The following is a 16,484-nucleotide window of genomic DNA, read 5'->3' on the forward strand; positions in this document are numbered from 1 at the left end:
AGCAGGAACACAAAGTCGGTCAGAGACAGTTAAAGATGGCTTTGTGGACAAACACACAGTCGACCACCAAGGTGGGAATCACTGTGGCGGGGTGGGGGGGTGGGGGTGGGGAGGAGGGGGGGCACACACCCACCCCGCATGGGGCATGGGGGGGCGGTTCAGCGCGGTGAGCAGCCATGCTCCCGGGCCGCTCCTCCCCCGCCCCATCTGGCTCCCGTCCTTGTGTCTCTGCTCCCACCCCCAGATCCCCGCATCTCCCCATCTGTCTCAGGGTCTCTGTCGCAGGGAGAAAGGTCAGTGGGGAGGGGGACCTGGGCTGACCTGCGGAGTGGTTTGCACATGGGTTGTGGTTCTCCGCAGACGTGGGGTGTGTGTGTGGGGGGGGAACTTCCTATTCCCCACCCCCACCCCCAGGAAATGAGACCCAACTATCCCCAAGGTTGGGGAGGTGGTTTTGTTTGTTTTTTATTCCAACAGGGACTGAGATGTGGCAGGGGGGAAGGGACTGGGCCCAACTGACCCCCTCCCTAAGGGGGGAGGGGTCTCATAGAAATTCCAAGGTTTCCCCTTACCCCCCCCCCAAAAAAAAATAGAGAAAGAGAAGAGTGGAGGGGCACCAGGGAACACCCATCCTGAGGCCCTTCCCGTCTCCACCGGTGTGGAAGGCCGTGTCCACGTCGGGGGCGCCCGAGCAGTCCCAAGTTGGGGGTCCTCTCCACGGGCTGCTCTTTGCCTTCGGGGCGACACCCCCTCTTCCAATGGCCCCCGTTGGTCCCCAGCCTGGGAGTCCTCGGCTCCTGTGCTGCGCTCGCGGGGCGGGCGCACGCCGGCTCGCGCCGGGGCTTGGGGGCGCGGTGCCCCAAGTCCTGTCCTCTTCCCCCCTCGGTGGGGGGATTGGGGTGCGGCGGCTGGGCCTGGGCCGGGTCCAGTCCCCGCTGATCAGTCCGGACGCCCCGGCTCGGGCCCCGCCCAGGGTCACTCGTGTTCAGCCAGCTCTCGGGGCACGGCAGGGCCGGGCCGTGGCCGCGGGGGGCTGGTGGCCTCGGCGGGGGCTCCCAGGCCTCGCGGGGGGACCCCGGACCCCGAGGCCCGCAGCGCCTGGATGCGTCGACACTCCTGGCAGACGCGCACGTGTGTGCAGGGCGCGGGCGGCCGGGGCCCACCGGGCGGCCCGGGGTCGTCCAGGAGGCGCTGGGGCCCCCCGTGCGCGCCGCCCGCGTCCCCGCCCGCGCCCGCCGAGTACAGCTTCCCGTTGCTGAGCCGCATCTCCCGCACGGCCCGCAGCGACAGCAGCGCCCGGCTCGGGCCGCCGCCCGGGCGCCGGCGCCGGCGGGAACGCGACGTCTTCCGGCAGGACACGGCGTGGCGCAGCTCCTGCAGCATCTCCTGGCACACGGACACCTGGGGCGGCGCGGAGTGGTCACCCCGGCCTCCCGCACCCCGTCCCGTACCCCTTTCCTCCTCTGCCCTCCCCACTTCCCATCCCAAGCCTCGTAGCCATCTTCCCCTGTCTCCCCAGCTCCATCCTTCCTCCCCTTGTCTTTGAACTGCCCTTCCCCCCCCCCCCCCCCAGCCTCCCATCTTCCTCCTCTTGTTGTGGCTACTCTCATTCTCTTTTACTGAGTTACTGATTCATTTATTTTTATTTTTTTTGTGTCGGTCCTGGGGCTTGAACTCAGGGCCTAAGTGCTGTCCCCGGGGCTTCTTTGTTTTCAAGTCCAGGGCTCTACCACTTGAGCCACAGCTCCACCTCCAGATTTTTCTGAGTAGTTGATTGTAGAGAAGAGTCTCACAGACTTTCCTGCCCCACCTAGCTTTGAACCATGATCTCAGATCTCAGCCTACCTAGGATTTCAGGTGTGACCCACCAGCATCTGCTTGGCTGCTACTCTCATGTTCTGACTTGCCGCTAGCTCTTCCTTCCTCCTTGGTTCCCCAGTTTCTGCCCTGTATTTGTTTGATCATTATTGCAAGACGTAAGCACCTGCTGAGTGGCAAGTGCTGTTCTGAGCACGATTAGAAAAAAAAATAAAAAAGATGAAGTCCCAGTCCTTGGAGCTGCTGATATAGTTCACGGATGTAGCACTTCACTCAGCCTAATGGATGCAACACCCTGGATTCCATCCTTCCTGCCTCCCCCACCCCCCAAGCTCCAGCCTTCCTGGAGGTTACAGTCAGATGTACAGAGATGGATAGGAACACAGGCATAGGTGTACAAAGGAGGGCAGATGGTGAGGGAGAAAACAAAACACACAGAGAAGAGGCAGTGAAGAGTGGGGATGGAAGTGATGCTGAATGCCGAGACAGGGTAGTACTGGAGAAGACTGGTACATGAAAGGCGAGTCTTTGGAAAAAGAGTTTCTGGGTAGACACAAATCAGGGCAAAGGGGCCAAGGTGGAAGCAGTTTGGCAGGTCCGAGGACACACAAGCAAGTCGAGGAGGCAGAGATAGGAGTGGGAGAGGAGAGAGAGGGGGGGTGAGGTGGGAGAAGCAGGGGGCCAGGTAGGGTAAGGCCTGTAAGCCATTGCAGTCAACAGTGTTTGGTAAGGGCTGGAGAAAGACATCAGGGTTGGTTGCCCCGAGAGTGGGCAGGAGCTCAGGGTCAGACACATCATTACACTGAATTAGACACTCATGTGGGGCTATCAGCTATGGAGCTGTGGTTTCAAACACTTGGAGGTGGCCCCTAAGATCCCCCTCCCTTCCCTGGCAGCCATGTCTGGTAGTTGTAGAATCTCAGGTGGTCTGAGTGGCTCACAGATCGTGGCCAAGCTGGCTGCCATGCTTGTTCCTGCCTTGCTAGCTCTTGGATCACTTGCTCTGGGAAATGTCAGTGGCCATGGCAGGTGGGACAGTCAAGCAGCCCATGGAGAGGTCCTCCCTCGATGAACTGAGGCCTCCTGCCAACTGCCACTGAGTAAAGTTCATTATGTGTTTTATTTTATGTGTCTTAGGATGTTTGGTATCTTAAAAAACAATCTTGCAGGTGGTGAGACTGCCTCTCTCTCAGAGGAGGCCAAATCTTGAGAGTTAGAAGCTCACCTGCCTTCATGGAAGTTGGTGTGCCTATAATCTGAGCTACATGGGAGGCACAGGCAGGAAGATTGTGGTCCAAGGCCAACCAGGGCAAGAAATTTAAAAAAAAAATCTTTATCATCTGGAAACCAGTGGCTCACCCCTATAATCCTAGCTTCCCAGGAGGCTGAGATCTGAGGATCTCAGTTGGAAGCCAGCCTGGGCAACAAAGTCCCTGAGACTCTTATCTCCAGTGAACCACCAAAAAACCGGAAGTGTTGCTGTGTAGAGTGGGGCTGGGAATGTGGCTTAGGGGTAGAGTGCTTGCCTAGCATGCATGAAGCCCTGGGTTCGATTCCTCAGCACTACATAAACAAAAAGCTGGAAGTGGTGCTGTGGTTCAAGTGGTAGAGTGCTAGCCTTGAGCAAAAGAAGTCAGGGACAGTGCCCAAGTTCTCAGTTCAAGCCCCAGGACTGGCAAAAAAAAAAAAAAAAAAGTGGTAGAGTGCTAACCTTGAGCAAAAAGAGCTCAGGGACAGTGCCCAGGCCCACAGGTCAAGCCCCGCAACCCCCCCCTCCCTCCAAAAAAAAACCCCAGAAACAAAAAAACTAAAGCAAAAAAGGGTAGGTGTCTCTCCAGTGGTAGAGGGGCCTGCCTAGCAAGCCCAAGGCTGAGTTCAAATCCCAGTATCTCAAAGAAAAAAGCCCTGGGAAGGAGTGGGCCAGGAGAAGCCTTCCTCCCTCCTGTGTACTGTCTCATGCCCCAAGTTCTCTGGCTCTTTGCCTGTCCTGTCACCTGTCCCAAGACCTCCCTCTCAGGAGCTCGGAGCACCGAAGGCCTTAGCCTCCTCCTGCACTCCTCCTCTTCTTCTGGGTCCCCCTCCTCCCTACCGGTCATGATCCTCAATACCACCTTCATTCAGTCCCTGTGGGGGCTCTTCCTTCCACCCTCACTCAACAACCTCCTCACCTCCTCAGACTCTGCGGACCTCCGTGTGGACCAGATGAACTCCATGACGGCCACAAAGACGGCGATGATGAGGCCACAGATGAGCACAACAAAAATGCCGCCTATGTTTTCCATGCCCAAGCCTGGGGGTGGAGAGAGCCGAGAGGACAGGCTGTGTAGGCCAGGGGCTGGGTGGGGCTTCTGGGCGGGGCGAGCGGGCCTGGGCGGGGGAGGGGGCGTGGCTGACCTTTAGCTCGGTGGTCCTCCTCCTTGGGGCACCGGCCTCCCTCCCACCATTTGCGCTTCAGGATCTCCAGCCTGTTGTTCTCCTGGAGCTGCAGGATGGCCAGCGTGATCTCATCCCGGAACGGGGAGCCTGGCCGGGCACATCAAGGACATTGGCCATCTGGGCTCCCTCAGCCCGGCTTTCCTGGCTCTGCCCCAGGCTCAGGCTCATCCCTGTGGTCCCACCCTGCCCAGGTTCACAGCTTTTTGTTTGTTTGGTCATGGGACTGACCTCAGGGCCTGGGCGCTGCCCCTGAGCTCTTTGTGTTCAAGGCTATCCCTCTACCACTTGAGCCACAGTGCCACTTCTGTTCTTTTGAGTGGTTAATTGGAGATAAGAATCTCTCGGGAACTCTTCTGCTAGGGCTGGCTTCCAACCTTGATCCTCACATCTCAGCCTCCTCAGTAGCAAGGATTATTGGTGTGAGCCACCGGCGCTGCCTCCCCTCCCCCCCCACCCCCGCTTTTTTCTTTTTCTTTGCAGTATTGATTTGAACCCAGGGCCTGGACCTGCTTGGCTTGGCTGGCTAACCTGGCACTCTACTGCTTGAGCCACACACACCCCCGGCCTCTTTCCCACACAGCAGCCAGAGTTTTGGGAGCAGTCAAAACAGACTGCTCTGGCAGACAACTCCTGTGGCTTTCTGCCATGCGTAGAATGAGGCTCTCCTGGCCTGCAAGAGCCTATGCTCACCGGCAGCCAGGCACAGGGGCCCCACCCCAGCCACTCGGGCCTCCCAGTGGAATCCCAAATCTGCCAAGCAAAGCCCTGCTGGAAAGGCCCTTGCCACTGCCCAAGCTCCTGACCTTGGCTCCCACACCTCCTCAAATCTGCACTGAGTACTGAGTACTTTATTTATTTTTGCCAGTCCTGGGCCTTGGACTCAGGGCCTGAGCACTGTCCCTGACTTCTTTTTAGAGCTCAAGGCTAGCATTCTGAGCCACAGTGCCACTCCTGGCCATTTTTCTATATATGTGCTGCTGGGGAATCGAACCCAGAGCTTCACGTATCCGACGCAAGCACTCTTGCCACTAGGCCATATTCCCAGCCCAGAGTACTTTATTTAAAATGGCACTGAGCCAGGCTCCGGTGGCTCACACTGATAATCTTCACTATTGAGGATCGCGGTTTGAAGCCAGCCCAGGCAGGAAAGTCCGTGAGACTCTGATCTTCAATTAATCACCAGAATGCCAGAAGTGGAGGTGTGACTCAAGTGGTAGTATGCCAGCCTTGAGTAAAAAAGCTCAGGGGCAGCGCCCAGGTTCTGAGGTCAAGCTCCAGGACCAGTGCTCATGCTCACACACGGAGACGGTGCCAAAGACCTCTTTCTACATCAACTTCTCAATTTTCACAGGAACACTTGTCACCTGACATCTCATGACATGGCTGTGTGTCTATAGTCTTGGCTGTCAGGAGGGACTGGGGTCTTGGCAGTTGCTCGGCACAGGACTTGGCACCCAGGAAAGTATGGGACCAGTCCGCTGGGTGAGTGGCTCCCTAGCCTGTCCTGTCTTCTCTCCCACCTCTTGCCTCCTCGTCCTCATGTCCTTCCCTTGAGCCAGGGTCCCAAGTGCCCCTCACATCCTGTTCCCTATTGGCTTCTTCATTGAGTCAGGATGCTGGCTGAGTATCTGCCGCACACCAGGACAGAGGGACAAGGGTGAATGCAGGCATTGATATCATCAAGCCTCTACCACGTGTCAGACTCTGGGCTTATTACAAGTATCTTTAGGTCTCGCAGTGGTTCTGTGGGACTGAGTTTTGGGAGGAGGAGGTGATGCCCCCTGCCTCGGGTCATGTGCGGGACCCGGGAGGGAAGTGGGGCTGGAATCCAGGTCGGTGTGACCCCAGAGCCTGTCCACACCCAAAGTGCCAGGCTACACTGTTTTCCTTGGCATCATACTGATGTCCCTAACTAGGCTTCGGTACTTTGCTGCTTAGCTATAGGTAACTAAGGCAGGTGCCATCAGTGCAGAGATGATTTTAAAGGGCAAAAATAAGAAGAAGAGAAACAAAAACAACTTGGTGGTAGATTTTTTTTTCCAGCACTGAGCCTTGAAAAGCATTATCTTGGGGAAGGAAGGAAAGGGGGCAAAGAGAAGGGAGATTTTTTTCTCAATTTTTTTTTTTTTTTTTTGCCAGTCCTGGGCCTTGGACTCAGGGCCTGAGCACTGTCCCTGGCTTCTTCCCGCTCAAGGCTAGCACTCTGCCACTTGAGCCACAGCGCCGCTTCTGGCCATTTTCTGTATATGTGGTGCTGGGGAATCGAACCTAGGGCCTCGTGTATCCGAGGCAGACACTCTTGCCGCTAGGCTATATCCCCAGCCCCTTTTTTCTCAATTTTTAAAATGACGTATTACCCTATGAGGGAGTAAATGCATATCACCTCCAATAAAACGCAAATGTTAATTAAAAAAACATTATCTTGAACTCTAAATAGGCATTTCCTTGCATTCCCACCCTCTCCTTTCTCCTCTTTTTCTTCATTTCTTCCTTCCATTCTTGCCTTCCATCCTTTCCGTCCTCACTTTCATCCCTCTATCCATCCAGCATTTTCCTAACACCTGTTTTGAGTCAAGCAATATAGGCTTGGTGCAGAGAATATGAAACAAGATGGATGTTGGTGGCTCACACCTGCAATCCTAGCTACTCAGGAGGCTGAGATCTGAGGATCATAGTTCTAAGGAAAGGAAAGTTCATGAGATTTAAAAAACAAAACAAAACAAAACTGGTCCTGGGGCTTGAACTCAGGGCCTGGCACTATCTTTGGGCTTCTTTTGCTCAAGGCTAGTGCTCTACAATTAGAGCCACAGTGCCACTTCTGGCTTTTTCTGTTTATGAGGAATGGAACCCTTCATACATGCTGGACAAGCATTCTACTGCTAAGCCACATTTTCAGCCCCTGAGCCTCTTTGTGCTCAAGGCTAACACTCTATCACTTCAGCCACAACTCCCCTTCTGCCTTTTTCTAAGTAGTTTATTGGGCCTAAGAGTCTCATAGACTTTTCTTCCCTAGCTGGCTTTGATCTGTGATTCTCAGATCTCAGCCTCCTTTTTTTTTTTTTTTGGCCAGTCCTGGGGCTTGGACTCAGGGCCTGAGCACTGTCCCTGGCTTCCTTTTTGCTCAAGGCCAGCACTCTGCCACTTGAGCCACAGCGCCACTTCTGGCCATTTTCTGTATATGTGGTGCTGGGGAATCGAACCCAAGGCCTCATGTATATGAAGCAGGCACTCTTGCCACTAGGCCATATCCTCAGTCCCCCCCCCCTTTTTTTTTTTTTTTATAAATGTTTATTTTGTTTTTTTTTTTTTTGTTTTTTGGGTTTTTTTTGGCCAGTCCTGGGCCTTGGACTCAGGGCCTGAGCACCATCCCTGGCTTCTTCCAGCTCAAGGCTAGCACTCTGCCACCTGAGCCACAGCGCCCCTCCTGGCCGTTTTACATATATGTGGTGCTGGGGAATCGAACCGGGAGCTTCATGTGTAGGAGGCAAGCACTCTTGCCACTAGGCCATATTCCCAGCCCCAGATCTCAGCCTCCTGAGTAGCTAGAATTACAGGCATGAATGACCAGTGCCCTGCTCCTCCATGCGACTCTTATCTCCAATTAACCACCAGAAAACCAGAAGTGGCACTGTGGCTCAAAGTTAACCTTAAGCAAAAGAGTCAGGGACAGCACCCAGGCCCTGAGTTCAAGCCCCATGACTGACCAAAAAAAAAAAAAAAAAAAAAGAAGAAGAAGAAGAAGAAAGAAAAGGAAAGAACATGAAGCAAATAAAAGCAATCTTTCTCTTCTCAGGGGTCTTTGGGCCCTTGGGGGAAGGGTACAGCCTCCCCATCCATGTATATTGAGCTACACATGTGAAGTTTCTGGGGATTTTCTCCACAGCCCTGTGAGGCTGAACTGGTAAGTCCTAGGCCCGTATTTTGCAGGTCAAGGGTGCAGGGGTGTTGAGATCTGCCCAGGAAGGGCCTGGCCCAGCCCTGGTCCTGCTGGCACACCTCCCTTCAGATGCACGGGGCCCTCGCTATGTCCCACAACCCTGGCGGTAGCCATACCCAGCGGCATGCCGATGCCGTAGCCCTTGGTGTCGAGGAGGCCCCCGATCTGGGTGAGGTTGCAGTTGAGGCGCCGATGGTACTCATTCATGGTGGACTCCAGCAGGAAGGCATAGCGGGAGTTGAGGACGCGGGCGATGCCCTCTTCCGTGCTCTTGACGAACACGCTGGGCTGCTTCGACTGCATGTAGTTCCACATGCGCTGGTACGTCTGATACCTTGAGTTCTGGGCAAAGAGATCACAAGGGGGAAAGAGGTCAGGGGCCTCCAATCCCCCCAACCTCCCCACTGACCCCCAACCTGAGAGCCAAAGACAGAGGGAGAGAGGGCGGGGGAGGGAGAGAGTGCAAGAGCACAGACAACTAAGACCAGGTCCAAGTCCTCCCCCAATCCCTCCACCCAGGAGCCTGGACGAGCTCAGTTCTAACTTCTCCAAAGCTGGTCTATGCCAGTTGTCAGTGGTCACCTCTGGTTCTCAAGTGCAGGTTCAGGTTAAGGCCACACGCTGGCCTTTGAGGTCTCAGAGCCCGGCTGGCCTTCCTCACTGGGTTCCCTCCTCTCCTCATCTCTGCCGATGCACAGGGACAAGCCCCTATCCCCTGGCAGGTTTTTCTTCTCCCCTGCTGCCCACCTTCCCAGGCGGGGCCTTTCTAGCAGCCTCATTGACCCCAGCCGTTCTGTGCTCTGTGGCACAGATCAATTATCACCGTATCCCACATCTGAGCCCTGCCCGGTGCTCCTGGTGCCCATGTGTTCTGCCCCTCCCCGTCTGTCGTCCCCTGCCACCTAGAGGTGCCCCGTGCATGATGGAGTTGGAGGCAGGGGTTCACCTGGAAGAAGGTCATGGTGGAGCCGGCGTGGATGGTGCCGTACTCGATGTTGGTCTGGTCCGCTAGGTCATCGGCCGACTCCACCGGCACCTCCATCCGCTGCACCGTGAGGAAGGCGGCCAGGTTGGCCGTGTAGGATGAGATGATGATCAAGGTGAAGGCCCACCTGGGGGATGGCAGGGGTGAGCTGTGGACAGATTCCCACCCTATGCCCAGCCCCCCTACCCCCAGTTCCTCCAACAGGTAAAAGACTCAATTGCTGACCAGTGGGGAGACTACAAGTATAGCTTCCTGATCAGACTTGGGTTTAGGAATTATTTCTAGACTTCTACTTCCAGGTGGAAGAATAAGGTTGTCTGGGAAATAGCTGGAAACTGGATAATCAAACTATTTATTTATTTATTTGTGGGTCCTAGGGCTTGAATTCAGGGCCTGAGTACTGTCCCTGAGCCTCTTTGTGTTCAAGGTTAGCACTCTATCACTTCAGCCTTAGCACCACTTCTAGTATTTTGAGTGGCTAATTGGAGATAAGAGTCTCATGGGGACTTTTCTGTCTGGGCTGGTTTTGAACTGTGATCCTCATTCTCAGATCTCAGCCTCCTGAGTAGCTAGGATTCCAGGCATGAGCCACGAAGCGACCTCTCCAACAACATACTTTTAGCCCAGTGAGATCGATCTTGAATTTCTGACCTCTAGAACTAGAGGAGAATCTATAGTATTTTGTGTTGCTTTAAATGGGTGGGGATTTTTGCAGCAGCTATAGGAAACAAATATGAGGGTACTATGGAAATCGTGCAGACTCAAGGCCAATCATTATAATAATCATAATCATAATCATAAGGACCAGCAAGTTTGTGAGGCAGTGGATCAAGGGACTTGCAAATGACTGCTCCATGACAGTTCCACTTAGTTAAGGGAGAGTAAAACCCCACCACCCATGAAGGTTAGTCTTGAACAAGTTTCAAATGAGAACATCTTTGGGACATATGCTCTGAATAAAATCTGACATCCAACATTTGTTATCTGTCTTATTCATTTGTTCTCCCCTGCCCCTGAAGGCAGATGCGTACTCTGAATGCCTCAGCACATGGAAGGCTCCAGAGGCCTCTGCAATGGCCACAGTAATGCTAAACTCTGATGGGAGGATGGGTGGAAGAAGAGCCCTGGAAGACTAAGAGAGTTATGATGGTCTTGGCGGCCAGCTAGGCCCGGGCAGTGGAGGGGCCCAGGCTAGCATGTTTCTAGCTAAATGCATGTTCATTCCTTGTCCCTGGGTCTCAGTCTTCTAATCCACAAAATGGGGAGAATGTTCCAGTCCTAAGCTTTCCCCTTGGCTTTCTGTGTTCATTACTGAGAAGGAGGGGAGGAGCTGCAGGAAGTGCTGGCAAGCCCAGCTGCTGTTTGGAAGCCTGAGGCAGCACATGTTGAGATCAGGCCACTGACCGAAATGGGAAGCAGAGGACTGGAGGCCAATGCTAGCACCCCACCCTACGCCTGTGCCATTCAGAACTCAGGCCCTCCCCAGCCCGGGGCAGGGGGCAGGGACAGACAGAAACATCTCACCACACTCCACTGACACAGCGTGTGGACAGCGCGCGGGGCATGATCTCGGAGCCTTGCTGCATGAAGCCCCCCACAGGGAACCACAGGCTGTTGCCCAGCGTGTACTGGTTCTCCAGGAGGTGGGGACGGGCACGCAGGCACGGGTGTGGGTTATACCACTCATAGGGACTCAGCCTGTGGGGAGATAGGGGTGGGGCCAAGGTGTGGAGGAAAAGGAGAGAAACCGAGGGAGGAGACAGAGTCACCACATTAGAAGAGGAGGAGTGATGATTAGAAGAGGAGGAACAATGGTCATGCCTGCAGAGGGAAGGTCACTCCCATACATGGAGGGGGCGGGGAGGGCAGAGACACACAGAGACAGAGAGCCCTGGGGGCAGAGATGCTGAGGCTCACATGGGCAAGTAAAAAGAGGAGACAAAAAGGGAGAGTCAGAGCGAAGAGGAAAGACAGCAGCCCAGAGAGAAAGAGAGCCAGAGTGGTAAAGTCAGAGCCACAGGGGACAGAATGAGACCCAGAGCTAGAGCAAGAAAGGAGAAGAGAGGATGGAGGGAACTCAGGGCCCCATAATGGATAGTCCTAGCAGAAGAGGGAATGCACAGGTAGCTTGCAGGGCCTCGTGTCTCTCACCCAGGCAGCAGGCAATGTGCTTACCTGGCGGCCAGGAACAGGACACAGCTGACGGCCAGGTAGGCAAGAAGCATGAAGAGCCACACAGCAGGAGAGAAGGGATCCAGGAAAGAAAAATAGCCAGGCTTGCGGCCCTAGGGGAAGACGGGAATAAGATTAGACTAGCCACCCCTGCCAAAGCTGTGTGCTTCCCCCCTGCTCCCATCTGAAGCCTGACAGGCCTTTGGGCCAGACCCAAGCCCCGCTCTCGCCCTGCCCTCCGCCACACCACGCCCCCCGGAGAGCCCTACCATGTGCACTCGATAGAGGATGCTGATCCCCAGCGTCATGAAGGGCTTGGAGAAGTCGATGACCTTCTCCCGCTCGGCAGTGATGGTGAAGGCTGCCACAGCCAGGTCTGCCTTCTGCTGGGGGAGAAGCAGGTTGGGGCAGAGAGGAAGAAGAGAGAAGTAGAGAGAATCTTAGAGAGGAAATGCACGCCCCACTGGACTGAGAGGATGGAGAAGAGAGAGGAAGTGATGAGAAGAGCCAGGAGCATGGACTGGTCTAGGAGTCCCTCACAGCTACCCAGATACCCTAAGTTCTGTTTGTTTGTTTTTTTAATTATTAGGTTCTCCTTGAGTCCCTTTTCTGCCCAGATGTCCCACCCAGGTGCTGGATGTTCCACTCTTCCTGGTCAAGTTCATATTTAGAGTCTTGTTTTATAGAGCTCTTGACTCCTCCTCTTAGGTCATGAAGATTGCTGTGACTGGCATCAAGATATCTGGATAGGCCCAGCGCTGGAGGCTCACACCTGTGATTCTAGCTACTCAGAAGGCTAAGACATGAGGATCCTGGTTTGAAGCCAGCCCAGGCAGGAAACATGGTGAGACTCTTATCTCCAATAAATGACTCAGAAAAGCTGGGAGTGGGGCTATGGCTTAGGTGGTAGAGCACTCACTCACCTTGAGCAAAAGAAACTCAGGGACAGCGCCTAGGCCTAGAGTTCAAGCCCCAGGACCCGCAAAAAAAAAAAAAAAAAAAAAGTGTGGATGAGAGCCTGCCCTGAGAACCCCCTTTCAAGCCTTGGTTTCACGTCTTCTTGCACCATGCTGCATAAATGTATGCACAAATTATCCTGTCCACTCTTCCCCACCGCTCTCTGAGCCACACCTGGCCTTGTTTCTCTGGCCTCAAAGGGTACAAGCACTAGAGAGTAAGACAGGAACTGGGGGCCACAGAGTAGAGATGTGATGGCTACTCTCCTGTACTTGACCACCACTGTGACCTGGATGTACGCTTAAAGACACCTGTGATACACAGAACCAGTGCCCAGCTGAGCTGAGATCATCTCTCTACCTGCCTACCTATAACACATATGCATCTATACTACACATATATTGTGTATACGCTACATGCACACGTTACATATATTATTATGCAATATATTACATATTAACATATGTTAATACATCAGCAATATAATAATTAATGATATAATATACAACATAATATTTATATATTGTACAGTAATATGTTATATTGCATGTGTAATACATACACATATACATGTATGTAATATACATAATGTGTATACATGTTATGTATGTAGACATGCAAATTTACACATATCTAATATACATATATTATATGTAAAACATACATATATTACACACATATATATACACATATAGATGTACATATGAGTAGTTGTCTTGTGGGTTCTTTGGAATAAGCAAAGGTCTCCCTATAGCCTAGGCTGGCCTCAAACTCAAGCCCCCCTGCCTCAGCCTCCTAAGTGCTGGGATACATGACCACTCCCAGCTCAGTGAGCTTGAACTCAGGGCCTGGGCACTGTCTCTGAACTTTTTCACTCAAGGCTAGTTCTCCACCAGTTGAGCCACAGCTCCACTTCTGGATTTTTTTGGGTGTTTAATTGGAGATAAGAGTCTCATGGACTTTGCTGCCTGGGCTGGCTTTGAACCGTGATCCTCAAATCTCAGCCTCCTGAGTAGTCAGGATGACAGGTTTGAACTTCTGGTGCCCCACTTTGACTTGTATCCTTTTAAGCGTTAGTTTTCTTAGTATTCCTTCCGACTGTGTTCCCAGCCTGTGTGCAGCTCAGAGGAAGCGCAGAGCCCACGTGGAGTTGTAGGTTCTCCAGAATCAGTGCATTGGCCTTGGCCTCATTCAAGTTTCCTGCATGGCACCCCCAGCTGTCATGGTCCCCCTGCATTGTACTGCCGGGTCCCCGTGCCACCTTGTCCCAGCCTTCCCCTGGCCACAGCCCCCTGGCCCGAGGCCGTCATCGAGCCCATCCTCCCACCGCTCCTAGAGCCTTCAGAACAAACTTTTCTTCATTCAAATACTCTCATGGTTTGTCTCTAGGCAAGACCAGCAGAAGCCAGAAAAGACACATGCAGGTCCTGATGCGCACTCATGGGCACGGCAGCTGTGGGAGCTCTAGTGGGACCCCAGGAGAAGCCGGGTGCAACATTTTCAAGAGCACAGTTCCCAGAGGGCAAGGGCTTGCTCCCGTGAGGCACTGTGGGTCTCCACGGTGGCTCCAGACAGCGGCCAGTTTGCCCGCAGCACGCTGCAGTTCCCTGGGGCTGCGGGGTGGTGAGGCCCAGGGGACCGATGTACCCACCTGGACTTCCTGCAAAGCCCTGTGGGTCATTTGGAAGACAAGAGGATAGAAGGTGCATCGTCCCATGTGGTGGGAGCGGCCACCAAAATCCCAAACCCGGCCAAATGCCAGCAGTACCAAACAAACTGAGCTCCCTTCTCTAGAGGTCTGGGTCTCGGCTCTGTGGGACCCCCACCCCATCTCTGGGTTTCTAAGCTCTCATCTTTCCAATCTCGTCCCCTTGTCACCTCAGGCCTAAGGGATGCCATTTCTATTACCCCTTTTCTTTTTCTTGTTTGTCTTTTACCTTATTTATTGTTAACTTTACAATTAGTTGACAAATCCTTTTTAAAATATTATTATTGTCTGTGTGTGTGTGTGTGTGTGTGTGTGTGTGTGTTTGTGTGTGTTGGTTGTGGGGCATGAACTCAAGGCCTGGGTGCTGTCCTCAAGCCCCTTTGTGCCCAAGGCTAGCGCTCTACCACTTAAGCCACAACGCCACTTCTGGTTTTTTTTTGGTTTTTTTTTTAATTTTTTTTTTTTTTGGCCAGTCCTGGGCCTTGGACTCAGGGCCTGAGCACTGTCCCTGGCTTCTTCCCGCTCAAGGCTAGCACTCTGCCACGTGAGCCACAGCGCCGCTTCTGGCCGTTTTTTCTGTATATGTGGTGCTGGGGAATCGAACCTAGGGCCTCGTGTATCCGAGGCAGGCACTCTTGCCACTAGGCTATATCCCCAGCCCCAACCCACTTCTGGTTTTTGAGTGGTTAATTGGAGATGAATCTCCTGGGGACTTTTCTGCCTGGGCTGGCTTCGAACCACGAGCTTCAGATCTCAGCCTCCTGAATGGCTAGGATTACAGGCATGAGCCACCAGCGGCCCATCTCATTTAAATTTTTTATGGCAGTACTGAGGTTGGAATTCAGGGCTTACACTTGCTAGGAAGGGGCTATACCACGTAAGCCTTTGTTTTACTTTGCTTTTCCAAAGGGTCTTGTGCTTGTGCTACAGCATCAGCCTCTGACCACCTCCCATCTCCACCTCCTGAGTAACTGGGACAATGGGCATGTAGCACCACATTTAGCTAATTAACAATTCTTTTTTTAAGCATTTCAAATATATGTATTACAATCATATTTTTATATAGATATAAATGTACATATAACTATACACATACATATACACCCTTTTAGCCCTCAGGTTCACTTCAAGAAATATATGTAGCCAGGAGCCAATGGCTCATACCTGCATTCCTAGCCATTCAGGAGCTGAGCTCTGAGGATCATGGTTGAAAGCCAGACAGGGCAGAAAAGTCCCCATGATACTTATCTCCAATAAACCACTCAAAAACCAGAAGTGGAACTGTGGCTCAAAGTGGTAGAGTGCTAGCTATGAGCAAAAAAGAGCTCAGGGACAGAGCCCAAGCCCTGAGTTCAAGCCTCGTGACTGACAAAAGAAAAAAGAGAAATATATGCAGATGTATTTCACATGTGAAAGTACAAGGTTATTGTGAAGCATTTTGCTTGTTTGTTTTTGGTCATAGGGCTTGAATTGAATTCAGGGCCTGGGCACTGTCCCTGAGCTCTTTTGTCCAAGGCTAGCATGAAGCATTGCTTTAAGAGTAAGAAGTGAAAACAACATTTTCATTAAATGTTTGTTAAATAAATGAGTGGCACATGAAAACAATGGAATACGGAACTGTGTAGCTTTTTTTTTTTTTTTAGTGGCCAGTCCTGGGCCTTGGACTCAGGGCCTGGGCACTGTCCCTGGCTTCTTTTTGCTCAAGGCTAGCACTCTGCCACTTGAGCCACAGCGCCACTTCTGGCCGTTTTCTGTATATGTGGTGCTGGGGAATTGAACCCAGGGCCTCATGTATACAAGGCAAGCATTCTTGCCACTAGGCCATATCCCCAGCCCTGTGTGTAGCTTTTTTTTTTTTTTTTTTTTTTAAAAAAAAGGTAGTTCTTTTCTCAAATGAAGATTTTATATATAAGAAGCGGATACAGTTATCCATCACTTAGTGATAGGAATATTGTCATTGGGTTTGGTGCAATGTATTGATATAACAGCAATTCTTTTTTTTTTTTTTTTGTGGTTGCACTGGGATTTGAACCTGGGGCCTTGGGCTGGACTTGTTTTATGGCTGGGGCCATCCTGGATTACGATCCTCCCGTTTGTGCTTTCCTTTGTCACCAGGCTGTCAGGCATGTACCACTGTGCTCAGATACTGTGTTTCCCTTGTAGCTTAGGATGAGAGGAATATTCCAGCACACCCAAGTCACTGGTTAAGTCTCGAGAACTTCTATACCCAGCCTGGCCTTGAACCATGATCCTTGATCTCTGCCTCCCAAGTAGCTAGGATTACAGGCTTGAACCACCATGCCTGGCTTTCTATTATATTCCCTCTGTTCAAAGAGCTGCTGTTTCTAGTGAAGTAGCTGATGTTATTTTCATCCCTAGTCTGGACCAGAAAACATCCACAGGGGAGTGATTACCAATCCCACTTGAAGAAATGACTTCCTGCTCCTCAGCCTTGATTGGTATACTATTGT

General features: G+C 52.5%; 1 protein-coding gene across 1 annotated transcript in view; it reads right to left on the reverse strand.

The window, feature by feature from the left end:
- Window positions 1–823: 823 nt before the first annotated feature.
- The window catches only part of Grik5 (glutamate ionotropic receptor kainate type subunit 5), a 51,574-nt gene continuing 35,913 nt past the window's right edge, over window positions 824–16,484 (reverse strand). Inside the window, 8 exon segments of the mRNA XM_048329446.1 lie at window positions 824–1,401; window positions 3,987–4,108; window positions 4,213–4,341; window positions 8,308–8,533; window positions 9,138–9,303; window positions 10,701–10,874; window positions 11,352–11,461; window positions 11,618–11,734. Coding sequence (XP_048185403.1) covers window positions 976–1,401; window positions 3,987–4,108; window positions 4,213–4,341; window positions 8,308–8,533; window positions 9,138–9,303; window positions 10,701–10,874; window positions 11,352–11,461; window positions 11,618–11,734 — 1,470 coding nt within the window. The 3' untranslated portion in view covers window positions 824–975.

The sequence above is a fragment of the Perognathus longimembris genome, chromosome 20, assembly GCF_023159225.1.
Source record: "Perognathus longimembris pacificus isolate PPM17 chromosome 20, ASM2315922v1, whole genome shotgun sequence".
NCBI classification, from domain to species: domain Eukaryota; kingdom Metazoa; phylum Chordata; class Mammalia; order Rodentia; family Heteromyidae; genus Perognathus; species Perognathus longimembris.